Source organism: Pristiophorus japonicus, chromosome 6 (assembly GCF_044704955.1).
Source record: "Pristiophorus japonicus isolate sPriJap1 chromosome 6, sPriJap1.hap1, whole genome shotgun sequence".
NCBI classification, from domain to species: Eukaryota; Metazoa; Chordata; class Chondrichthyes; family Pristiophoridae; genus Pristiophorus; species Pristiophorus japonicus.
Genome location: NC_091982.1, coordinates 8,356,474 through 8,382,738, shown reverse-complemented (window position 1 = coordinate 8,382,738; position 26,265 = coordinate 8,356,474). Strand labels below are relative to the sequence as shown.

At 45.7% G+C, this 26,265-nt stretch overlaps 1 protein-coding gene across 1 annotated transcript in view; it reads right to left on the bottom strand.

The window, feature by feature from the left end:
* The window catches only part of frmpd3 (FERM and PDZ domain containing 3), a 252,699-nt gene that overhangs the window by 89,531 nt on the left and 136,903 nt on the right, over nucleotides 1-26,265 (bottom strand). Inside the window, exons 10-11 of the mRNA XM_070882527.1 lie at nucleotides 17,357-17,483; nucleotides 8,228-8,317 (exon numbers count right to left, since the gene is read on the bottom strand). Coding sequence (XP_070738628.1) covers nucleotides 8,228-8,317; nucleotides 17,357-17,483 — 217 coding nt within the window. The remainder of the gene's footprint in view (nucleotides 1-8,227; nucleotides 8,318-17,356; nucleotides 17,484-26,265) is intronic.

Below are 26,265 nucleotides of genomic sequence, written 5' to 3'. Positions count from 1 at the left end.
CTTCAGATAGAGTTGACCACCGGCAGATTTTTGCCCCCCTCCCCACCACCTCATGAGCCTTTACTAGCAATAAAGGTTTTTCAGGAGAAGGTATTGAATTTGCGATGGGCACATCCTTATGTGCCATTAGCACAGAGCAGGAGGAAGAGGAGCAGCACAGGGAGGAGCAAAGGAAAATCTTCAGCATTTGAGGAGGATGCCCCTCACTAGATACTATTCTCCATAGAATATACAGACAGCACGGATTATATGAGGGCCTTAGTTGTTGTTTTCGTATTTCCACACTCTTTCTTTGGAGAATAGTGCGAAGTAATGGAAGGATTCATGGGCTGATTTACAGTCTGACAGGGCACTCTTTCCATAGACGTAACCATCTTTATGCCAGCCGACAGGGCGGTTAGTCCTGTACAGTGGGAGGGTTTTGTGGGCTTTCACAACTCATATGATAAAAGGGGAAACACCCACACCTACCGGGCTCAAGTATCCCGCTACATGTCAACCCAGAATTCAAGGCTGAAGCTCTCGTCTTCACTCGACTACCTGGAGCAGGGTTCAAACCTTGGATCTTGTGACTTAGAAGCGAAAATGCTACTACTAAGCCACAGGCTTGTTCCAGGGCCTTCGTGAGGAGATGTGTATAAGAAGAATGTGCTTCACCAAAGAGGCAATAGGGTAGCTCTGTCACCTACTGCACAAGGACCTGCAGCCATGCTCATCAGCCTGCACTACTCTATACTTATGAAGGTGACCACCACACTCAACCTTTATTGCACAGGCTCATTTCAGGCAATACTGGTAATATCAGCCAGGCTGCAGTACGGGCATATATTTGTCAGATGACGAACGTATTCTACAGGACAGTTGAGGAATTCATCACCTTTAGCATCACAGCAAGGCAACAAGATAGGACTTTTCAGTTTTATGGGGTTTCTGGCATTCCCAAGGTCCAGGGTGCAATAGATGGAACCCACATGGCTTTGCATGCTCCCAGAGAACACCCCCTAAACTACTACAACAGGATGGGCTTCCACTTCCTGAATGTACAGATTGTGTGTGACAACATGCAAAGGATCCGACACATATGACAGATACGCTGGAGGTTATTATAAAGCATCTATCCTTTGAAATTCGCCCTCCCTGTCCTCTTCAGGTCAACAGATAGTTTCTGCATGACAAAGCATACTGTCTATTCCTGTAGATAATGAACCCGCTAACTGTGCCCCAAACTGTAGCAGGAGCACTAGGAACATGCCTCTGCTAGATTGGCCATCGACAGGACCATCAGGGGTTTAAGGCAACACTTTTGCTGCTGAAACATGTCGGTAGGGACTCTGCAGTATACTCCAGGCTGTGTATCCTGCTGTGCACTTTACAACTTCACCATTCAAAAAGGGCTTGACTTTGACATTGCTGGTGAGGAGACATGGCTCCATTTGAGCCAGAACTACGTGGAGGAGAGCATCATAATGACCTGCAATCGGTGACTACCGCAAGGGGCATCAGAGCAGATCTTATCATGGAAGTCTTCTCTTCTGTGTAACACAGTCTACCTTTAACACCAAAGCCATGCCTCCTCCTCTCCCTGCAGTCTTCAGTCAGCTTTTCTCTGTCAATCTGACTCCAGTGGCAGCTTTTAGTCAAATTGCCTATCCCCATCCAAGAATGGAATCTACCAACCTAATTTGGCAATGACCCTGCTGAGTTTGTAGAATTCCGAGCTGCTCTGTAAATACTTTTAATCAGGTATCCATTCCATTTCATGAGTAAGGACTTCTGTTAAGAAAAAAGCAAAATTTCCTCACAGAATCTTCATAGAATCATAGAAATTTACAGCACAGGAGGAGGCCATTCGACCCATTGTGTCTGTGCCAGCCAAAAAAGTGCTATTCAGCCGATTCCCACTTTCCAGCTCTTGGTCTGTAGCCTTGTAAGTTACGATACTTCAAGTGCACATCCAAGCATATTTTAAATGTGATGATAAATCTTACAGCACAGATGGGGCCCATTCAGTCCATCATGCCTGTGCTGGCTCTTTGAAAGAGCTATCCTGCTCCCCCACTCTTTTCCCATAGCTCTGCAGCTTTTTTCCTTTTCAAATATATATCCAATTCCCTTTTGAAAGCTAATACTGAATTCTGCTTTCACCACCTTTCCAGGCCGTGCATTCCAGATCATAACAACTCGGAGCGTAAACAAATTCTCTTTATTTTCACTCTGGTTCGTAAGCCAATTATCTTAAATTTGAGTCCTCTGTTTCTCAACCCACTCACCAGTAGAAATAGTTTCTCAAACCCCTCATAATTTTTAACTCCTCTATTAAATCTCCCCTTAATCTTCTCTGCTCTAAGGAGAACAATCCCAGCGTCTCTAGTCTCGCTACATAACAGAAGTTCCTCATCCCCTGGTATAATTCTGGTAAATTTCCTCTGCACCCTCTCCAAGGCCTTGACATCCATCGTAAAGTGTGGCCCCCAGAATTGGACACAGTTGAGGCCTAGCCAGTGATTTATAAAGGTTTAGCATAACTTCCTTGTTTTTGTACTCTATGAGGCCAAAATTGCCCCTTTCCTGAAGGCCTCTTAACACCTGAAAGCGGCGGCCACGCTGCGGAACGCAATGGTTGACGACTTTTCGTGTAATGGCCGCCATTATCAAAATTCCGCTCCTGTGTTATCCTGGTGGTGACCTGCTCCCCACTCACCACTCCGCTGCTGCTGATCTGTGCTAAGTGTGTCATCACAGTGCACACCGCCGATCTAACTCCCCCCCCACCCCACCCCCCGGATGTTGAAATTCCGCCGTGCAAACCTTCGGCTAGCCCGACGGTGCCAAAACAAGCGGTCCAGCAAGGCTGAGGCCTTCTGTCATGGCGGTGCAGCTCCCCGTAAAGGGGAGGACCTACTGCCGCTGCTGCCATGTTTTGTTTTGTCACCGACTGCCATGTCGGCCCGACAATTATGCCCCCAGGTTTGGCTGGGCCGCCAACAGGCAGCCCCTCTTGGGTGCCAGGCCGCTGGCCCGGCCAAAGCCCTCCCTGGTGGCCCAGTGGACGGAAGTTTAAAGATCATGTAGGCTCTTTAAACCTACATGGTGACGCGGCGCCATGATACTGTCCTTGCGGTGGCTGCTCTACAACCCCCCTAACTTCCGCCCCTCTAGTCTTGTCACCGCCCGCATATCGCCCCCATTAAGAGCGACTTCCGGATCCGAGTGAAAAAAAAACAAAGAGCGGAATTTCGCTCAAGTGGTGACCTCAACCACCACGGCGGCAAAAACCATAGAAACGGGGTGCGTGCACCCTGTTTCGGGCGGGGGGCAATTTCGGCCCCTCTACCTCTATTTATAAAGCTACGGTTCCCATATGCTTTTATCATCTTCAAAGGTTTGTGTACACACACCCCCAGTGTCTCGCTTTCCTGCACTCCCTTTAAATTTGTACCATATACCTACCTAAATGCATCACTTCATACTTCTCTGCATTAAATTTCATCTGACATGCATCTGCCCATTTCACCAGTCTGTCTATGACCTTGTATATAAGAAGATAAGAAGTAAGAGCAGGAGTAGGCCACCTGGCCTCTCGAGCCTGTTCCGCCATTTAATAAGATCATGGCTGATCTGATCATGGAATCAGCTCCACTTCCCCATAACCCTTTACTCCCTTATCGCTCAAAAATCTGTCTATCTCTGCCGTAAATATATTCAATGTCCCAGCCTCCACAGCTCTCTGGGGCAGAGAATTCCACAGATTTACAACCCTCTAAGAGAAGAAATTCCTCCTCATCTCAGTTTTAAATGGGCGGCCCCTTATTCTGAGACTTTGGCTCCTATTTTCTCCAATAAAGATTTCTGGCGTCCACTTACCTTTACATACGTTTTTCTCCCCACCGTCAGTGGCAAAAAAAACCCGGCAGTTTCCCCGAACTGAAAGCTATATTTAGCGCCATGTTACCCGTCCATTTCGGGGGGGTGGAGCTTACAGTGTGTTGCGAAAATTCACTGCGCATGCGCTTTAAATACAAACCACTCACTGCGCATGCACTGTAGACCATCGGCCAGGGATAGCAGCGGGCTGCGTGTGTGAAGGACTATCGGCCAGGGATAGCAGCGGGCCGCGTGTGTGAAGGACTATCGGCCAGGGATAGCAGCGGGCCGCGTGTGTGAAGGACTATCGGCCAGGGATAGCAGTGGGCCACGTGTGTGAAGGACTATCGGCCAGGGATAGCAGTGGGCCGCGTGTGTGAAGGACTATCGGCCAGGGATAGCAGCGGGCTGCGTGTGTGAAGGACTATCGGCCAGGGATAGCAGTGGGCCGGGTCGGCTGCGTTGAAAAGTTTCTCTCGGAAGGAAAAGGCTATCCTGAACGTTTTCTGAGGGCTTTTCTTGATGTGGTGATGTGCCTACAGTTTGGTCTTCGAGAGAAGAGGCTACTCTGCATTTTTTGTGATGTGCCTGGAAGTATCTTTGGAAATTTGGCTGGAGTTGGAACTTCGGGGGAAAAGGCCGCTCTGGAAGGTTTGTTTTCAATGTGCCTGCAGTTTGCTCATCCATGGACAAGGCGCAGCCTGGTTTACTTCTCCTGGTTTACTTCTAGCCTCCAGTTATTTGCTCCGAAAGGCATGGAGGACCTTCGGCCAGGGATAGGAGTGGTCCAGCGTCGATTTCATAAAGTGAAGGTAGGGTTTTTCCAAACGGTCTCTGATGTCTCTGTGCGGCGTTTTAAAAGAAAAATCGGTGATGGGGAAAATGGCCTTAATGGCCAGAAATGGCGCACAATCACCTGTTTAACATGCACCAGCGCCAAAATATATGGCGCCAAATACTCTGGCGCTGATATTAGCGATGGCGCCCAAACATTGGGGAAAATTAGAAATGCCAAAAAAAAGTCACTGGGCACCAAAAAATTGGCACCTAATGATGGGGAAAATAGGGGCATATGTCCCCTAGTTTTAGTTTCCCCTACGAGTGGAAATATCCTCTCTGCATCCACCTTGTCGAGCCCCCTCATTATCTTATATGTTTCGATAAGATCACCTCTCATTCTTCTGAACTCCAATGTGTATACACCCAACCTACTCAACCTATCTTCATAAGTCAACCCTCTCATCTCCGGAATCAACCTAGTGAACCTTCCCTGAACAGCCTCCTATGCAAGTATATCCTTTCTTAAATACGGAGACCAAAACTGTACGCAGTACCCCAGGTGTGGCCTCACCAATACCCTGTACAGTTGTAGCAGGACTGCTCTGCTTTTATAATCCTTGCAATAAAGGCCAACATTCCATTTGCCTTCGTGAAGTCTGCTACTGTCCTCTTCATTGTTTCCGACATTTCCAAGTTTTGTGTTATCTGCAAACTTTGAAAATGCACTCCCAATAGCCAAGTCCAAGTCATTATTATGTCAAAAAGAGCAGTAGTCCCAATACTGATCCCTGGGGGACACTACTATATACTTCCCTCATTTGAAAAAAAGCCATTGACTACTACTTCCTGCTTTCTATCTCTTAACCAATTGTATATCCACACAGCCACTTCCCATTTAATCCCATGGGCTTCAATTGTGCTAACAAGTCCTCATGTCTCAAAGTGTGGCACTTTATCAAACGCCTTTTGAAAGTCCATATACACAACATCAACTACCCTACCATCATTAACCCTCTCCGTTATCTCATCTAAAAACTCAGTCAAGTTTATCAGACACAAATTGCCTTTAACAAATCCAAAAGCAAAATACTGCAGATGCTGGAATCTGAAATAAAAAATAAAGTGCCGGAAATCTCAGCGGGTCAGGCAGCATCTGTGGAGAGAAACAGAGTTAACGTTTCAGGTAGATGATCCTTCGTCAGAACTGTCTCTCCACAGATGCTGCCTGACCCGCTGAGATTTCTAGCACTTTGTTTTTATTTAACAAATCTATATTTGGCTGTCATTAAGTAACCCATATTTTTCCAAAATGTTCTATGATCTCTAAAAGTGTCCCCATCACGGATGCCCTGCAGTTACCGGGTTTATCCCTCTGTGGTTCTCGACTCCATCCCGCAGCACGTGACCCGCCACCAACCCAGTGAAACTCCAACGTTGCAAGAGGTAGGCAAAGCCATAAAACAGCTCAAGAATAACAAGGCTACGGGTGCGGATGGAATCCCTGCTGAGGCGCTAAAGTATGGCGGAGAGGCGCTGTTGGCGCGGATACATGACCTCATCTCTCTCATCAGGAGGGAGGAGAGCATGTCAGGAGATCTCAGAGATGCAGTGATTGTGACCATTTTTTAAAAAGGGGGACAAGTCTGACTGCGGCAACTACAGGGGAGTCTCCCTGCTATCAGCCACTGGGAAAGTTGTCGCTAGAGTCCTCCTCAATCGTCTTCTCCCTGTGGCCGAGGAGCTCCTCCCGGAGTCACAGTGCGGTTTTCATCCCCTACGGGGCACAACAGACATGATCTTTGCAGCGCGCCAGTCGCAGGAAAAATGCAGGGAGCAGTGCTAGCCCTTATACATGGCCTTTTTCGATCTTACAAAGTCCTTTGACACTGTCAACTGTGAGGGTCTATGGAACGTCCTCCTCTGTTTCGGATGCCTCCAAAAGTTTGTCAATATTCTTCGCCTGCTTCACGACGACATGCAGGCCGTGATCCTTATTAACGGATCCATTACAGACCTAATCCACGTCCGGACCAGGGTCAAACAGGGCTGCGTCATCGCTCCAACCCTCTTCTCAATCTTCCTCGCTGCCATGCTCCACCTCACAATCAACAAGCTCCCCGATGGAGTGGAACTAAACTACAGAACCAGTGGGAAGCTGTTTAACCTTCGCCGCCTCCAGGCCAGGTCCAAGATCACCCCAACCTCTGTCGTTGAGCTGCAGGACGCGGACGATGCCTGCGTCTGTGCACATTCAGAGGCTGAACTCCAAGATATAGTCAATGTATTCACTGAGGCATATGAAAGCATGGGCCTTACGCTTAACATCTGTAAGACAAAGGTCCTCCACCAGCTTGTCGCTCAGCACTGCCTTCCAATCATCAAGATCTACGGCGCGGCCCTGGACACCGTGGACCATTTCCCATATTTCGGGAGCCTCTTATCAACAAAGGCAGACATTGATGCGGAGATTCAGCATCGCCTCCAGTGCACCAGTGCAGCCTTCGGCCGTCTGAGGAAAAGAGTGTTTGAAGACCAGGCCCTGAAATCTACCACCAAACTCATGGTCTACAGGGCTGTAGTAATACCCGCCCTCCTGTATGGATCTGAGGCACGGGCGATGTATAGAAGGCACCTCAAGTCGCTGGAGATATATCACCAACGATGTCTCCGCAAGATCCTGCAAATCCCCTGGGAGGACATGCGCACCAACATCAGTGACCTCGACCAGGCTAACATCCCCAGTATTGAAGCACTGACCACACTTGATCAGCTTCGCTGGCCAGGCCACTTAGTTCGCATGCCAGATACGAGACTCCCTAAGCAAATGCTTTATGCGGAGCTCTGTCATGGTAAACGAGCCAAAGGTGGGCAGCGGAAACATTATAAGGACACCCTCAAAGCCTCCCTGGTAAAGTGCGACATCACCACTGACACCTGGGAGACCCTGGCCGAAGACCACCCTAGAAGGAGAAAGTACACCCGGGAGGGCATCGAGCTCTTCGAGTTCGAAAGCAAAGAGCATGATGAGGCCAAGCACAGGCAGCGGAAGGAGCTTGCAGCAAACCAGCCCCACCGACCCCTTCCCTCGACAAATGTCTGTCCCACCTGTAACAGGGTCTGTGGCTCTCATATCGGACTGTTCAGCCATCAAAAGAACTCACTTAGGGAGTGGAAGCAAGTCTTCCTCGATTCCGAGGGACTGCCTATGAATTCCATCATTATTCCTGTGTATGCCGAGGTAGTAAATATGGACAGGTTATTTTACAATGAACCTGTTCCTATTTTCACCCTGGATGTTCATGTCCAGCTTCTGGGCTGTCATCAGAAGCAAGATTTTGATCTACTTAACCTAGTAGCGCTGAGACCATTTGTAACACCTCTCTAATAGCTCCAACTGAGAACTGCTAACTCAGCACAAACTTTGATCAAGCAAGGGGACCTTCTTGGTCTGTAAAGCTCAGCTACGACTAAACTGCTTCAACCAGCTCAGCTATCAGGAGAGCTGGGGTGGAGTATGTTTCTAGTTTGTGTTACTTGCTGTTGGGAATTAACAGATCAATAGATGGTTTATTGGTAACATTACCAGCACAACGGAGTTAAAGAGTCCTCCTGGATACAATGGGAGCTCGTTCAGGATCCGCAGGTACTGCAGCTTGGCTTGTGTTGCAGAGATCTGTATGAAACATACAATGTGTTCAGCAAAATATCACCTGCATCAGAAAATGAATGATATCTAAATAAATCCATGCTAAACCAATCAGCCATTTGCAGAGTTATTTGTGATTGAATCAGAATTTGTATCAACTGTATAAAAGCTCTAAACTTTATGTCAATCAATCTGTGATTAATTAATGCAAATTAAACTCTTAACAATTTAAAAAACTTACTTCACAAAAAATATTCTTGGAAAATGTTTGCAAAAAATTATTCTTCTGGCATGCAACACCATCTTTAAATAAAGTTAGATAGTAGGAGCTTGTATGGTGGCCTCCTTTTGACAATGCAAAACTAAAGACACTGTGCTAGAGGGACGGTAAAGTGGTTGGTTCATGGCTTGGAGATCTACGTATAGCTTTTTTGATTAGATGTGTCTTGTTGAAGATCTGTTGCATTGAATCTCTGCCCACTTTGTACTGAAACAAGTGGGAGCTTTGTTGCAATATTAAAGCTCAGGGTGTGTTATAATTTCTTCTTGAATGCTATATCCTGATTTTTATATCTGCTGGATGCTGGGTCATCTTCACATCCATATAAGAAAGAACTTGCATTTATATAACACCTTTCCCAACCTCAATATATCCCAAAGCACTTTACAGCCAATAAAGTACTTTTGAAGTACTGTTGTATTGTAGGAAAATACGGCAGTCAATTTGCTCATAGCAAGGTTACACAAATAACAAATGATAAGTGACCAGATAATCTTTTTTGGTGATGTTGGCTGAGGGATAAATATTGACCAGGACACTGGGACTAACTCCCCTGCTCTTCTTCCAATAGTGCTATGCGATCTTTTACATTCACCAGAGATGGCGGCAGACAGGGTCTCGGTTTAACGCCCTTCCAGAAAGGCAGCACCTCCGACAGTGCAGCACATACATAGTACCGCTCTGACATGTCAGCCCTAGTCTTTGGACTGGAGCTTGAACCCACTCCCAATGTTCCCTTGAATTTTTTTTTGGGGTGGACGGCCCCTTTTAGTGGCTCCGTGGCCCGTTCAAATTCTCACGCGTGCGTGTTTTTTTCCATTTAAAAGCAGGTGAGCAGCCTGCATGGGACCTTCAGACCGCTGCGAACAGAAACGTTACCCACACTCTTCTGAGTCAGAGACACAAGTGCACTGCCACTGAGCCAAGGCTGATACCTTACATATAAAGTTACTAGGAAATGAGCTCTATACAGAAATTCACTTACAGTACATAATAAGATTTAGTGGGCCATTTTCAAGCCATTTCTGCATCATTTCTAGAGGACAGCAGTGCAGTTTATCTGTGTACATTACCTACCTACCAACATTCCCAAGGTGAGAGAGAAGATGACTCAATGCTACCATTTATCAACGTGATGGCCTAAGTATATAAGCCACAAAGTATTAAAAACATAGAAACATAGAAAATAGGTGCAGGAGCAGGCCATTCGGCCCATCAAACCAGCACCACCATTCAATATGATCATGGCTGATCATGCAACCTCAGTACCCCACCCCTGCTTTCTCTCCATACCCGCTGATCCCCTTAGCCGTAAGGGCCACATCTAACTCCCTCTTGAATATATCCAACGAACTGGACTCAACAATTTTCTGTGGTAGAGAATTCCACAGGTTCACCACTCTCTGGGTGAAGAAGTTTCTCCTCATCTTGGTCCTAAATAACTTACCCCTTATCCTCAGACTGTGACCCCTGGTTCTGGACTTCCCCAACATCGGGAACATTCTTCCTGCATCTAACCTGTCCAGTCCCGTCATAATTTTATATGTTTCTATGAGATCCCCTCTCATTCTTCTAAATTCCAGTGAGTATAAGCCTAGCCGATCCAGTCTTTCTTCATATGTCAGTCCTGTCATCCCGGGAATTAGTCTGGTGAACCTTTGCTGCACTCCCTCAATAGCAAGCGCGTCCTTCCACAGATTAGGAGACCAAAACTGCACACACTAGTCAAAGTGTGGTCTCACCAAGACCCTGTTTCGCTTGCCAACCTGTTGCAAGTTTAGTGCTGGCCCATGCCAAGCCCCCCCTCCCCACACACACACACACAACCACACACACACACACACAACCACACTGCAATGGGGCCCACATTCAAGCTGAAACCCTTGGCACACTAACACCTTCAAAGACCTTCATGCATATAATCATTGTTAGACTAGCTGTATGATATACATGTCACTTACTGACATATATGTTTGTCACTGTGTATGGGCACCATCAACTTATAATATCTAAGATGAAGTTGGCCCCGTCTGGAGTACTGCATTCAGTTTTGGCCACTAAATATTGGGAAAGATATATTGACCTTGGAGGGGGGGTACAGTGCAGGTTCACCAGAATTAAATTAGGACAGGTTGCATAACTTGACTTGTATTTTCTTGAGTTTAAAAGGTTGAGGGGGACCTAATCAAGGTATTCAAAATGATAAAGGGATTTGACAGAGTAGATGCAGAGAAATTATTTCCTCTGGTGGGGGGATCCAGAACAAAAGTGTATACTCTGAAAAATAAAGAAAGAAAAGAAAGACTTACATTTATATAGTGCCTTTCACTACCACTGGACATCTCAAAGCGCTTTACAGCCAATGAAGTACTTTTTGGAGTGTAGTCACTGTTGTATTGTGGGAAACGTGGTAGCCAATTTGCACACCACAAACAGCAATGTAATAATGATCAGGTAATCTGTTTTTCTGTTATGTTGATTGATGGATAAATATTGGCCAGGACAGCTGGGGTAACTCTCCTGTTCTCCTTCAAAATAGTGCCATGGGATCTTTTACATCCACAGGAGAGAGCAGACGGGGCCTCGGTTTAACGTCTCATCCGAAAGATGGCACCTCCGATAGGGCAGCACTGGAGTGTCAGCCTAGATTTTTTGCGCTCAATTACCATTCAGGGGGGTTTAGTAATAGCTGTTAACCTTTTAGACACAACTTGCAACAATATTTGCAAATAGGTCTCACATGTGTTAAAGGCACTTTAAAAATAAACTTACTTCAAGGAGTTAAAATAAAGCGTCCTTCATAAACTTACAGGAGCAATTTAAAAGCTCTTTTCCTCAGGGGTTGGTACTGGGACCACTGCTTCTCTTGATATATATTAATGACTTGGACTTGTGTGTACAACACACAATTTCAAAATTTGCAGATGACACAAAAGTTGGAAGTATAGTGGTTTGTGAGGAGGATAGTGATTAGACTTCAAGATGACAGAAAGGCCGGTCGAATTGGCAGACATCTGGCAGATGAAATTTAATGCAGAAAAGTGCGAAGTGACACATTTTGGCAGGAAGAATGAGTAGAGGCAAGAGAAGCTAAAGGGTACAATCCTAAAGGGAGTGCAAAAACAGAGAGACCTGGGGATACATGTGCACAAATCGTTGAAGCTGTCACGGCAGGTTCAGAAAGTGGTTAAAAAAAGATTACGGGATCCTGGGTTTTATAAATACAGACAATGGGCCCAAATTTCCCCAACCACTTTTTTCGGCGCACTCCCCGGAGATGCGGCAACTTTGTGCGCTGGAAACGGCGCTGAAAAACTTTCTCCCGATTCTGGCCGCTCTGCGGTGCTCCTCATGGAGTGAGGGGGGCGGAGCTACCGTCCCGCGCCGAAAACAGTGCTGGCAGCTGTGTGCGTGCGCAGTAGAGCGGTCGCGCATGTGCAGTAGGTACGTCCCATGATTGTGATGATGATGCCTGCAGAACGCGTCCAGCCCCTATCCCAGGCCGAATGGCCTGCCACACAGGCCGGCTGCTGAGGGCTGCAAGAAACAGGTTGGTGCGACTGAGTTTTGGTCGGGGCGAGAGAGGGGGGGAGAGGTTGGTCGTCTTTGGCTGCAGTCCAGTGGTTTGGACCGAGAATAGCTTGTCGTGTAGCAACGTCGCTTGCCATGCTGGGCTGGCTTTGCATTTGTTTGTTTGGGTGGTGGTCTAGTCATGTTAAAGAAGCACATATACAGTAACAGCCATGTGCTTAACCTACATCCCATCCTGTGTATCAATAAATAACCAGCAACATGCAGTTAGGTTGTATTGCAAATAATTTATGTATGAAGCTCTTTGAAGGACCGGAACCAATGTCCTCGGGGGAGTGTTTGCTAGTGTTGTTGGGGAGGAGTTAAACTAATATGGCAGGGGGATGGAAACCAATGCAGGGAGACAGAGGGAAACAAAAAGGAGACAAAAGCAAAAGACAGAAAGGAGATGAGGAAAAGTGGAGGGCAGAGAAACCCAAGGCAAAGAACAAAAAGGGCCACTGTACAGCAAAATTCTAAAAGGACAAAGGGTGTTAAAAAAACAAGCCTGAAGGCTTTGTGTCTTAATGCAAGGAGTATCCATAATAAGGTGGATGAATTAACTGTGCAAATAGATGTTAACAAATATGATGTGATTGGGATTACAGAGATGTGGCTCCAGGATAATCAGGGCTGGGAACTCAACATCCAGGGGTATTCAACATTCAGGAAGGATAGAATAAAAGGAAAAGGAGGTGGGGTAGCATTGCTGGTTAAGGAGGAGATTAATGCAATAGTTAGGAAGGACATTAGCTTGGATGATGTGGAATCTATATGGGTAGAGCTGCAGAACACCAAAGGGCAAAAAACGTTAGTGGGAGTTGTGTACAGATCTCCAAACAGTAGTAGTGATGTTGGGGAGGGCATCAAACAGGAAATTAGGGGTGCATGCAATAAAGGTACAGCAGTTATAATGAGTGACTTTAATATGCACATAGATTGGGCTAACCAAACTGGAAGCAATACGGTGGAGGAGGATTTCCTGGAGTGCATAAGGGATGGTTTTCTAGACCAATATGTTGAGGAACCAACTAGGAGGGAGGCCATCTTAGACTGGGTGTTGTGTAATGAGAGAGGATTAATTAGCAATCTCGTTGTGCGAGGCCCTTTGGGGAAGAGTGACTATAATATGGTGGAATTCTGCATTAGGATGGAGAATGAAACAGTTAATTCAGAGACCATGGTCCAGAACTTAAAGAAGGGTAACTTTGAAGGTATGAGGCGTGAATTGGCTAGGATAGATTGGCGAATGATACTTAAGGGGTTGACTGTGGATGGGCAATGGCAGACATTTAGAGACCGCATGGATGAACTACAACAATTGTACATTCCTGTCTGGCGTAAAAATAAAAAAGGGAAGGTGGCTCAACCGTAGCTATCAAGGGAAATCAGGGATAGTATTAAAGCCAAGGAAGTGGCATACAAATTGGCCAGAAATAGCAGCGAACCCGGGGACTGGGAGAAATTTAGAACTCAGCAGAGGAGGACAAAGGGTTTGATTAGGGCAGGGAAAATGGAGTACGAGAAGAAGCTTGCAGGAATCATTAAGACGGATTGCAAAAGTTTCTATAGATATGTAAAGAGAAAAAGGTTAGTAAAGACAAACATAGGTCCCCTGCAGTCAAAATCAGGGGAAGTCATAACGGGGAACAAGTACTTTGGTTCGGTATTTACTAAGGAGGACACAAACAACCTTCCGGATATAAAAAGGGTCAGAGGGTCTAGTAAGAAGGAGGAACTGAGGGAAATCCTTATTAGTCGGGAAATTGTGTTGGGGAAATTGATGGGATTGAAGGCCAATAAATCCCCAGGGCCTGATGGACTGTATCCCAGAGTACTTAAGGAGGTGGCCTTGGAAATAGCGGATGCATTGACAGTCATTTTCCAACATTCCATTGACTCTGGATCAGTTCCTATCGAGTGGAGGGTAGCCAATGTAACCCCACTTTTTAAAAAAGGAGGGAGAGAGAAAACAGGGAATCATAGACCGGTCAGCCTGACATCGGTAGTGGGTAAAATGATGGAATCAATTATTAAGGATGTCATAGCAGCGCATTTGGAAAGAGGTGACATGATAGGTCCAAGTCAGCATGGATTTGTGAAAGGGAAATCATGCTTGACAAATCTTCTGGAATTTTTTGAGGATGTTTCCAGTAGAGTGGACAAGGGAGGACCAGTTGATGTGGTATATTTGGACTTTCAGAAGGCTTTCGACAAGGTCCCACACAAGAGATTAATGTGCAAAGTTAAAGCACATGGGATTGGGGGTAGTGTGCTGACATGGATTGAGAACTGGTTATCAGACAGGAAGCAAAGAGTAGGAGTAAATGGGGACTTTTCAGAATGGCAGGCAGTGACTAGTGGGGTACCGCAAGGTTCTGTGTGGGGCCCCAGCTGTTTACACTGTACATTAATGATTTAGACGAGGGGATTAAATGTAGTATCTCCAAATTTGCGGATGACACTAAGTTGGGTGGCAGTGTGCGCTGTGAGGAGGATGCTATGAGGCTGCAGAGCGACTTGGATAGGTTAGGTGAGTGGGCAAATGCATGGCAGATGAAATATAATGTGGATAAATGTGAGGTTATCCACTTTGGTGGTAAAAACAGAGAGACAGACTATTATCTGAATGGTGACAGATTAGGAAAAGGGGAGGTGCAACGAGACCTGGGTGTCATGGTACATCAGTCATTGAAGGTTGGCATGCAGGTACAGCAGGCGGTTAAAAAAGCAAATGGCATGTTGGCCTTCATAGTGAGGGGATTTGAGTACAGGGACAGGGAGGTGTTGCTACAATTGTACAGGGCCTTGGTGAGGCCACACCTGGAGTATTGTGTACAGTTTTGGTCTCCTAACCTGAGGAAGGACATTCTTGCTATTGAGGGAGTGCAGCGAAGGTTCACCAGACTGATTCCCGGGATGGCGGGACTGACCTATCAAGAAAGACTGGATCAACTGGGCTTGTATTCACTGGAGTTCAGAAGAATGAGAGGGGATCTCATAGAAACGTTTAAAATTCTGACGGGTTTAGACAGGTTAGATGCAGGAAGAATGTTCCCAATGTTGGGAAGAACTGAGGTAAATAATTAAATTAACAAATAAAGAGCTGATGTAAATCCTACCTTCGGCCTGGGATGGGGAGGGAGAACGCAACTGCTGCACCGACTTTCAACCCTTTTTGGGCGGAAATTTTTTCCCTTTTAGCCCATTTTCCCTTTTTCCCTTTTTGCCCACTGACATCTGACATAGAAACATAGAAACATAGAAAATAGGTGCAGGAGTAGGCCATTCGGCCCTTCGAGCCTGCACCGCCATTCAATGAGTTCATGGCTGAACATGCAACTTCAGTACCCAATTCCTGCTTTCTCGCCATAACCCTTGATCCCCCTAGTAGTAAGGACTACATCTAACTCCTTTTTGAATATATTTAGTGAATTGGCCTCAACAACTTTCTGTGGTAGAGAATTCCACAGGTTCACCACTCTCTGGGTGAAGAAGTTTCTCCTCATCTCGGTCCTAAATGGCTTACCCCTTATCCTTAGACTGTGACCCCTGGTTCTGGACTTCCCCAACATTGGGAACGTTCTTCCTGCATCTAACCTGTCTAAACCCATCAGAATTTTAAACGTTTCTATGAGGTCCCCTCTCATTCTTCTGAACTCCAGTGAATACAAGCCCAGTTGATCAAAACTGTACACAATACTCCAGGTGTGGCCTCACCAAGGCCCTGTACAACTGTATTTTATTTTATTTGTTCATTAATTGCTTATTACTTTTTGTGCTTCGTTTTGTGCTTGGTGGTGCTTTAAATGTAGTTACTTGCACTGTAAGTAAGGTCTTTCTGTGCAGACAAAAGTGGACACATACGCTGCCCTAAGTTAGTTTAGTACAACCTTTTTCTGGCCAAATTGGCATAAATGGTGTAAGTGGCTGGGAACGCCCCCTTTTGGAAAAAAAAAACTGACCCAACAAAAAACCTAACTAACTCACTTACTCTGGCGCAAATTAAATGGCCATATTTGCAACTTAAAAGATACACCAGAAAAATCAAGTTACACCAGAAAAAACCGTGCAACTCATGGGGAAATTTGGGCCCAATAGTACAAAAGCAAGGAAGTTATGATGAACCTTTATAAAACACTGGTTTGGAGTATTGTGTCCAATTCTGGGCACCACAATTTAGGAAGGATGTGAAGGCCTTTGAGACGGTGCAGAAAAGATTTACAAGAATGGTTCCAGGGATGAGGGACTTCAGTTATGTGGGCAGACTGGAGAAGCTGGGGTTGTTCTCCTTAGAGCAGAGAAGGTTAAGAGGAGATTTGATAAAGGTATTCAAAATCAGGAGGGGTCTAGACAGAGTAGATAGAGAGAAACTGTTCCCATTGGCGGAATTAATTCTTATGTTCTTATAACCAATAAGGGAATTAAGGGTTACGGGGAGCGGGCGGGTAAGTGGAGCTAAGTCCACGGCCAGATCAGCAATGACCTTGTTGAATGGCGGAGCAGGCTCGAGGGGCTAGATGGCCTACTCCTGTTCCTAATTCTTATGTTCTAAGGGTCGAGAACCAGAGGACACAGATTCAAGGTGATTGGCAGAAGAACCAAAGGCAACATGAGGAAAAACTTTTTTACGCAGTGAATGTTTATGATCTGGAATGCACGGCCTGAAAGGGTGGTGGAGGCAGACTCAATCGTGGCTTTCAAAAGGGAACTGGATAAGCAGCTTAAGGAAAAAAAAAATTGCAGGGCTACGGGGAAAGGGCCGGGGAGGGGACTAGCTGAAGCGCTCTTGCAGAGAGCCGGCACTGGCTCGACCGGCCGAATGGCCTCCTGCTGTGCTGTAACCATTCTATGATTCTACGATTCTATAAAGCCTGCCTTGCTCCCATTCAAATGGGGACACCTGGCACAAACACTGCTGAATTTTGCTAGTTCATCATTTAAATATTTTTGTATCAAATCTGGAGTCTTATTGGGTTGCAGTACTTCAGCTCACGAGATGCAGAAGACTCTGAATTGCAACCCAGAGAAAAATTGTTGCACAGTCTGCTCTCCCAATTCAACGTTTCCTCTGCGCCTATTGCACACCTGGTCTCCTGTCGCAGTTAACCCTCAGATTTGTTATTTAACAATGAATACACATATCCAGTAAAGCTAAAATAAATGTTGCTTTGTTTGGAGTGCCCTGCTAAGGTCCTAGCTTTTCTTTGTTTTACCTTTTTGCCTGAAGCACCTGGGGCTTGAGTTGCTTTGAGATGATGCGCAAGGATTTTCCGCGTATGCTTTTCCTTCATGTACAGCAGGAGAGATGATGGCAAGAACATCTCTAGGCCCCATTCCTTCCTAGAAGATTCAACAGAGAAACAAACTGAAGTACTATATTCTTCATAGTTAAATAAGAAAGAAATGTGATCTGGGAAGCTGTGCAAGCAACTATATTCTGGCAGGGTCATCAGAAGAGTGAGGAGAATAAGGACATAGGTTTTGGTACACCAATGCCTTGTGCCTCAACTCTCTTCTGCTCCTGGATTTTGGACATTGTAGTCTTCCACCACCTCAACACAATTTGACTAAATCATGAGGATGTGCTTGGAACCTACCTCAGCATATCAATACCAGGGAAATCAAAGAATATACAGAAGCAATTGATAAGCTCCTTTGCTCATAAAGCTTCCCTTTCTCCCAGTGCAATGGACTTAAGCTTGAAAATGAATGATGTTTTCAGCACATCTGGGGTGTTATCTGGGTGGGAGCAGGTGGACTTTAGGCAGGATTCAATACCTGCCCACTCCCTGCCCTTCGTGCTGTCCATCAGAATTTCTGGCCCATGTTGTGGCAGGTGCATAATATTCCCACCCACATCTGTGAGAATGATGTTGTATGATGCAATCAAGCACTAGCACTATTAGCCATGCTGGTGCAAGGGATACCTTTAGGTCCCTTTTGCCCAGGGCAGCAGAAGCATTGAAAAATGAAAAGGCCAGGGATTCCTTATTGCAATTGATCACAGCAAACGAAACAGCAATTAAAAAAAATATCTTTGGCTCAGCACCACAACGTTTCCTTCCTACAACCTGAGTCAGGTGCTCCAGTTACACTGTTAATGTGGAAGATATCTGCCTGATCTATGCAAATAGGCCGAGTCAGATGGTGTCAGCAACGCACAAAGTGAGCATTCTGTCCAATTCCAGGTCCAATCTAAAATGTCTTCAATGGACTTTTGGCCACATGACATTTATATTGTAATTACAAATACGCAAGCTCTGTTAGATTATTGTTATCCTTGTGCTTTGAATGGTTTGAGTCTAATCTTCAGGCGATGACCTACGACATGTTACCTTGCCTGATGAAATTCTTTGCAGTTTGAAAATACAGGGGGTGAAATTGTGATGCGCCCCGTTTGGGGGCAGTTAACATCCGGGAGGCGGGACACTCTGTGACAGGCGTGCAAGTCCCACCCCGCTCAAAAGATTCGGGTTACCGCCCCGAAAAATAACGCACCCCACTTCCTTTCCTTCACTAAAAGGGAAGGGCTCAAGCTGCAAACTCTGGAGGAATGAAACGGGCCTCCATGGACCACCGGGGAGCGGGGTTGCTGTGCCAACAGCCCAGCACTCAAGCAGAGTGCCGGTCTGAACGATTCTGGCACGGACCCCACGATCGAGGCGCCAATGGGGTGCCGAAGAAAAGAGCCACATTTTAATTTTAACATGGCCGCCACCTCCCCTTTAAGTAGCTCCCTGCGAGGGGCCTGCACCCGGTTCATGTCCCGTGAAGCTGTTGCTGTTTGGTCACCTTACTTAAGGAAGGATATACTGGCTTTGGAGCGGGTACAGAGATGATTCACCAGGCAGATTCCGGAGATGAGGGGGTTACCTTATGATGATAGATTGATTAGACTGGGTCTTTACTCGTTGGAGTTCAGAAGGATGAGGGGTTAATCTTATAAAAACATTTAAAATAATGAAAGGGATAAACAAGATAGAGGCAGAGAGGTTGTTTCCACTGGTCGGGGAGACTAGAACTAGTGGGCACCGCCTCAAAATATGGGGGAGCCAATTTAAAACCGGATTGAGAAGGAATTTCTTCTCCCAGAAGGTTGTGAATCTGTGGAATTCTCTGCCCAAGGAAGCAGTTGAGGCTAGCTCATTGAATGTATTCAAATCACAGATCGATAGATTTTTAACCAATAAGGGAATTAAGGGTTATGGGGAGCGGGCGGGTAAGTGGAGCTGAGTCCACGGCCAGATCAGCCATGATCTTGTTGAATGGCGGAGCAGGCTCGAGGGGCTAGATGGCCTACTCCTGTTCCTAATTCTTATGTTCTTATGTTCTTATGTATTGCCGGCGCAGCTTCAGGGGATGCTGCCCAACTTTTGTTCCGGGGTAAAAATGGGTCACCGCACACGGTGATGAGGTCATCATCGCTGGCGGAGCAGGGCACTACAGGTTACCGCTGCTGGTAAACTGCCTTGGAATTTAGCGGGAGTCGTTAGCGGTGTCGCCCGGTCGAAAAGTCGTTTGCGCTCAGTTAGTGGCCCCGGGTGCACTAACAGGAGGCGCAAAAGACCCAAATTTCTAGGCCACAATGTTGATATATTCAAAATACATTATACCACATTTCAAAAGGAAGCTTTTCGTTAAGATTTGTAACAAATGGAGTTATGGTTCCCAGTGAGATTCATTTTGGAAATATGCTTCTCATGAGGGCGTTCAAGTTGCAGTTCTCGACCTGAATGCTGTAGGTAGGTCAGAGCGAATCACTTCAGATATATCTCCCGCTGTGAAATATCGATTCAGGAGTATTTTAGTACTTTCCAACAAATGAACAGTGTAAATATAAACTCTTGGCTGAAGAGAGACAGAGAAGGGCCCTCTGCCTGGCAGAAGTGGAGCATTATTGAAATGGTTGTCTCACATTCCGACTTTGTTGCTATTTTAACGTGGGCTTTCTGCTGAGTGACCCAGGCACTACATGAATCATTAATCTATGCTAATCAAAGTCCTACTGGGTGTAATGCACACCGCGCACGCTCTGTGCAGTTTAACCTGGCAGTCAAGAGGAAGAGAACCCATTAAAAAGTAATTCTAAAATTATTTTTAGGGGCCAGCAAGAGCAGGCGGGCTCCTCGGGACTTCTCATGAATAAAGTAGGCTGCTGCCGCCTCTGGCTCCTCCCTCTGCCATTGCTTCTTCTTCTCCTCGTAGTGGTGAGCAGCAGCACCCTCAAAATCGAGAACACATCTATCCTCAGGTCCTCAATACCTTTTTTCTCTGCCTCTTTGTGAATGCTGTAAAGTCACATAGTGCTTTAATGTTATAAAGAGTTACGCTGTATGCCCGATGGCACATTTAAAGAAAGCCTTACACAGCTCCCAGCCCCGCAGATCACCGCCGCTCTCAACTCCCGTCCTCCTATTCTTCCCCAGCCGATTATGACCCTTGGTCTACGTTCCCAATCCCTGCCTTTGATCCTGACCTCCGGCCTTCACTCCCGATCACCGGCCTCAGATCCCGATCCCCGGCCCCGGGGACCGTTGGCATCTAATCCCGACCCCCAGGCCTCTCTGCGACCCTCACCCTCAGCCTCCAATCCTCCCCTCCCAGTTTCACGTACTTGAGTGCCGCTGTGACACTAGCAGTGCCCCACCTTCTTCCTGACACCCAATATCGGGCGCACCTCAGGACTCACCATTCAGGTATGGGCGCGTCCAAATTTCTAGGCCTTTGTGTGAAGAAGAATTTCTGACATTAACCCTAAAATGTTCTTTTACTAGTTTGAATGTGTCTCCGAGTTCTATTCCTGCGGTTTCATTTAAAGTATTATTCCAGCTTAGCTTTTTCTACACCATTAACAATCTTACAGGGATTAATCAAGGACAGTCAGCATGGATTTGTTAAGGGAAGGTCGTGTCTGATGAACTTGATTGAATTTTGAGAGGAGGTAACCAGGAGGGTTGATGAGGACAGTGCGTATGATGTAGTGTATATGGATTTCAGCAAAGATTTTTACAAGATCCCACAAGGCAGACTGATCACGAAAGTAAAAGCCCATGGGATCCAGGACACAGTGGCAAGTTGGATCCAAAATTGGCTCAGTGGCAGGAAGCAAAGAGTAGTGGTTGATGGGTGTTTTTGTGACTGGAAGGCTGTATGCAGTGGGGTTCCGCAGGGCTCAGTGCTGGGTCCCTTGCTTTTTATGGAATGTTGGGGGTATGATTAAGAAGTTTGCAGATGATACAAAACTAGGCTGTGTGGTTGATAATGAAGAGGAAAGCCACGGATTGCAGTACAATATCAATGTACGGGTCAAGTTGGGTGGAACAATGGCAAATGGAATTCAATCCGGATAAGTGTGAGATAATGCATTTGGGGAGGTCTAACACGGCAAGGGAATACACATTAAATGGTATGACACTGAAACGTGTAGAGAAACAAAGGGACCTTGGAGTACAGGTCCACAGATCCCTAAAGGTAGCAGGCCAGGTAGATAAGGTGGTTAAGAAGGCATATGGAAAACTTGCCTTTATTAGTCGAGGCATGGAATACAAGAGCAAGGATGTATAAACCACTGGTTAGGCTGCAGCTGGAGTACTGCGTGCAGTTCTGGTCACCACATTACAGGAAAGATGTGATTGCACGAGAGAGGGTGCAGAGGAGGTTTACAAGAATGTTGCCTGGAGAATTTTGGCTATGAGGAAAGATTGGAGATGCTGGGTCTGTTTTCTTTGGAACAGAGGAGGCTGAGGGGAGACTTGATTGAGGTGTATAAAATTATGAGGGGCCTGGATAGGGTGGATAGGAAGGACCTGTTTCTCTTGCCAGCAGGGTCAACAACCAGGGAATATAGATTTAAAGTAATTGGGGGAGTTTAAGAGGAGATATGAGGGGAAATTTCTTCACCCAGAGGATGGTGGGGGTCTGGAACTCACTGACTGAAAGGGTGGTAGAGGCAGAAACCCTCACCACATTTAAAAAATACTTGGATGTGCACTTAAAGTGCCGCAACCACAGGACTACGGACCAAGAGCTGGAAAGCGGGATTAGGGTGGATAGCTCTTGGTCGGCTGGCATGGACTCGATGGGCCGAAATGGCCTCCTTCCATGCTGTAAATTTCTATGATTCTATGATATCTCTATAGAATCACCTCTCAGACACCTCCGTTCCAGTCTGAAAAGTTTATGTTTCTCCAGTCTTTCTTCATAATTCAGACCCCTGACACTAGGGATTAGTCTTGTGACTGCTTTCTGCACTGCCTAAAGCACTTGAATGTCTCTTGAATTTCTTAATGACCAGAACTGGATGCGGTGTTCAAGCTGTGGTCTGACCAGTGCACTATATGGTTTGATCATTACCTCCTCTGACTTAAATTCTACTGTAGTTCATCATCCTATTGGTTTTGTTGATTGCTGTTCTGCATTGGTTGGACTTGTTCAGCCTCCATTCTATGTGAATTCCGAGCTCTCTATCTCATTCCTTCTTAGCTATTTTAACATTGTTCATAAAGTACGCTTGTCGTCTGTTTACTCTTCCTATGTGTAACACTTTACACTTGTCTGCATTAAATTTCATTTGCCATTGTTCTGTCTACTTTCTTATTTTATCTAACTTTTTTGGTAATTTCTGAATGTCGACTTCTGATTCACTGCACCACCTAGTTTGGTATCATCTGCAGTTTCTGAATCTTGGTCATTTATGTCAATTGGAAACAGTCGTGGTCTCAGCATCAAGACCTGAGGCACTCCACTCCATACTTTCCCCCAATCCAACATAGCTCCTCTAAAAAAATATTTAATAGACTTGAATTTTCGGCCCCTACGGGCGCGTACGAAGTGCGCAGGCGCCCATGGGGTCCCGCAAGTTTCGGGTTTAGTTATGCAAAGTGTATGCGCCTAAACTGATGAAATGTATCCCAGGCGGTTAAGAGAAGCAAAAGAGGAAATTGCAGAGGCTCTGACCAACATTTTCCAATCCTCTCTGGCTACAGGTGTGGTGCCTGAGGACTGGAGCACTGCTAATGTTGTACCTTTGTTTAAAAAGGAAGAAAGACCGAGTAATTACAGTCCATTCAGTCCAACCTTGGTGATGGGAAAATTATTGGAAAAAATTCCGAGGGACAGGATAAATCTTCATTTAGAAAGACACGGATTAATCAGAGACAATAAGCACGGATTTGTTAAGGGAAGGTCGTGTCTGACTAACTTGATTGAATTTTTTGAGGAAGTAACAAGGAGGATTGATGAGGGTAGTGCATTTGATGTAGTGTATATGGATTTTAGCAAAGCTTTTGATAAGGTCCCACATGGCAGACTGGACACGAAAGTAAAAGCCCATGGGATCCAAGGCAAAGTGGCAAGTTCCAAAATTGGCTCAGAGACAGGAAGCAAAGGGTAATGGTTGATGGGTGGTTTTTGTAACTGGAAGGATGTATCTAGTGGGGTTCTGCAGGGTTCAGTACTGGGTCCCTTGCCTTCTGTGATATATATCAATGATTTAGACTTGAATGTAGGGGGGTATGATTAAGAAGTTTGCAGATGATACAAAAATTGCCTGTATGGTTGATAATGAGGAAGAAAGCTGCAGACTGCAGAAAGATATCAATGAACTGGGCAGTTGAGCAGTGGCAAATGGAATTCAATCCAGAGAAGTGTGAGATAATGCATGTGGGGAGGGCTAACAAGGTATAGGGCTTGAAAACCCAGCGTAAGGCCCAGGAAACTGAACTCTGTGATAAACCTTTTTAAACATTTTGTATAAAATGCTTAAAATACGAAAGCTGTAAATACTGACTTCCTGTAAGATGTAAGAACTCTTGGAGACTCCTGTTTAAAATGCTTAATGTTAATCTGTAGAGAAACCCCAACACAATAGGACTATAAGAAACCTTTTGTGGAAATGTAAAACCACACAAACATTTTATCAGAAGAGAAACTCCAACACAATGGAAACGATACTAACTGTTGAGAAACTTTTTGTAGACATGTAAACACCGATACCAACCAAACCTTCGTAGAAATCATCATCATCATAGGCAGTCCCTCGAAATCGAGGAAGACTTGTATTCACTCTAAAAGTGAGTTCTCAGGTGACGGAACAGTCCAATACGGGAATTACAGGAGGTGTCCATCCCACCTGTGTAGAAATGTAAACACCGATACTGAACACAGTGAGGTTCACCATAGCACTAGATTAGACAATAGGCCAGCTTCTGAAGTGATAAGTGCGTGCTCACAAAGAAGATAGATCATTGATGGATCAAAGGAAGGATGCGATGAGGGTTCGGTAGCCGTGGAAACACCTGAGAAAAGGCAGGGACAAACACACAGATGACAGGACAGCAGCCTGCAGCCATCAGAGAAAGATGACATGGTCAGTCATCAGAGGTTGTGCTCCATGAACCCATCAGATCACCGGGTTGATCGTAAATGCGCAGGGAAACTGAGGCAGAGAATCAGTAAAGACGAATAGAATCATAGAAGTTTACAGCACGGAAGGAGGCCAGTTGGACCATCGTGTCCATAGAAACATAGAAAATAGGTGCAGGAGTAGGCCATTCGGCCCTTCGAGCCTGCACCACCATTCAATATGATCATGCACTTCAGTACCCCATTCCTGCTTTCTCTCCATATCCCTTAATCCCTTTCGCCGTAAGGGCCACATCTAACTCCCTTTTGAATATATCTAACGAACTGGCCTCAACAACTTTCTGTGGTAGAGAATTCCACTTGCTCACAACTCCCAGTGAAGAAGTTTCTCCTCATCTCGGTCCTAAATGACTTACCCCTTATCCTTAGACTGTGACCCCTGGTTCTGGACTTCCCCAACATCGGGAACATTCTTCCTGCATCTAACCTGTCCAATCCTGTCAGAATTTTATATGTTTCTATGAGATCCCCTCTCATCCATGCCAGCCAACAAGAGGCTATTCAGCCTAATCCCACTTTCCAGCTCTAGGTCCGTAACCCTGCAGTTTACGACACTTCAAGTGCACATCCAAGTACTTTTTAAGTGTGGTGAGGGTTTCTGCCTCTACCACCCTTTCAGGCAGTGAGTTCAAGACACCCACAATCCTCTACGTGAAGAAATTTCCCCTCAAATCTCTTCAAAACCTTCTACCAATTACTTTACATTTATGCCCCCTGGTTGGTGACCCTTCTGCTAAGGGAAATAGGCCCTTTCTATCCACTATATCTAGGCACCACATAATTTTATACATCTCAATGAGGTCTCCTCTCAGCCTCCTCTGTTCCAATGAAAACAAATCCAACCTATCTAATCTGTCCTCATAGCTTAGATTCTCCACTCCCGGCAACATCCTTGTAAATCTCCTCTTTACCCTCTCCAACGCAATCACGCCCTTCCTGTAATGCGGTGATCAGAATTGCACGCAGTACTCCAGCTGTGGCCTAACCAGTATTTTATACAGTTCAAGCATAACCCCCCTGTTCTTGTATTCTATGCCTCGGCTAACAAAGGCAAGCATTCCTTATGTCTTCTTAACCACCTTATCTACCTGGCCTGCTACTTTCAGGGATCTTTGGACATGCACTCCAAGGCCCCTTTGTTCCTCTACACTTCTCAGTATCCTACCATTTAATGTGTACCTGTATTCCCTTTTCATGTTAGCTCTCCCCAAATGCATTACCTCATACTTCTCTGGATTAAATTCCATTTGCCAGTGTTCTGCCCACCTGACCAGTAGATTGATATCTTCCTGCAGTCCGCAGCTTTCTTCTTCATTATCAACCACACAGCCGATTTTAGTATCATCTGCAAACTTCTTAATTATACCCCCATATTCAAGTCTAGATCATTGATGTATATCACAAAAAGCAAGGGACCTAGTACTGAGCCCTGCGGAACCCCACTGGAAACATCTTACAGTCGCAAAAACACCCATTAATCATTACCCTTTGCTTCCTGCCTCTGAGCCAATTTTAGTTCTAACTTGCCACTTTGCCCTGGATTCCATGGGCTTTTACTTTTGTGACCAGTCTGCCATGTGGAACCTAATCAAAAGCTTTGCTAAAATCCATATACACTACATCATACACTTTGCCTTCATCGACTCTCCTGGTTACCTCCTCGAAAAATTCAATCAAGTTTGTCAGACACAACCTTCCC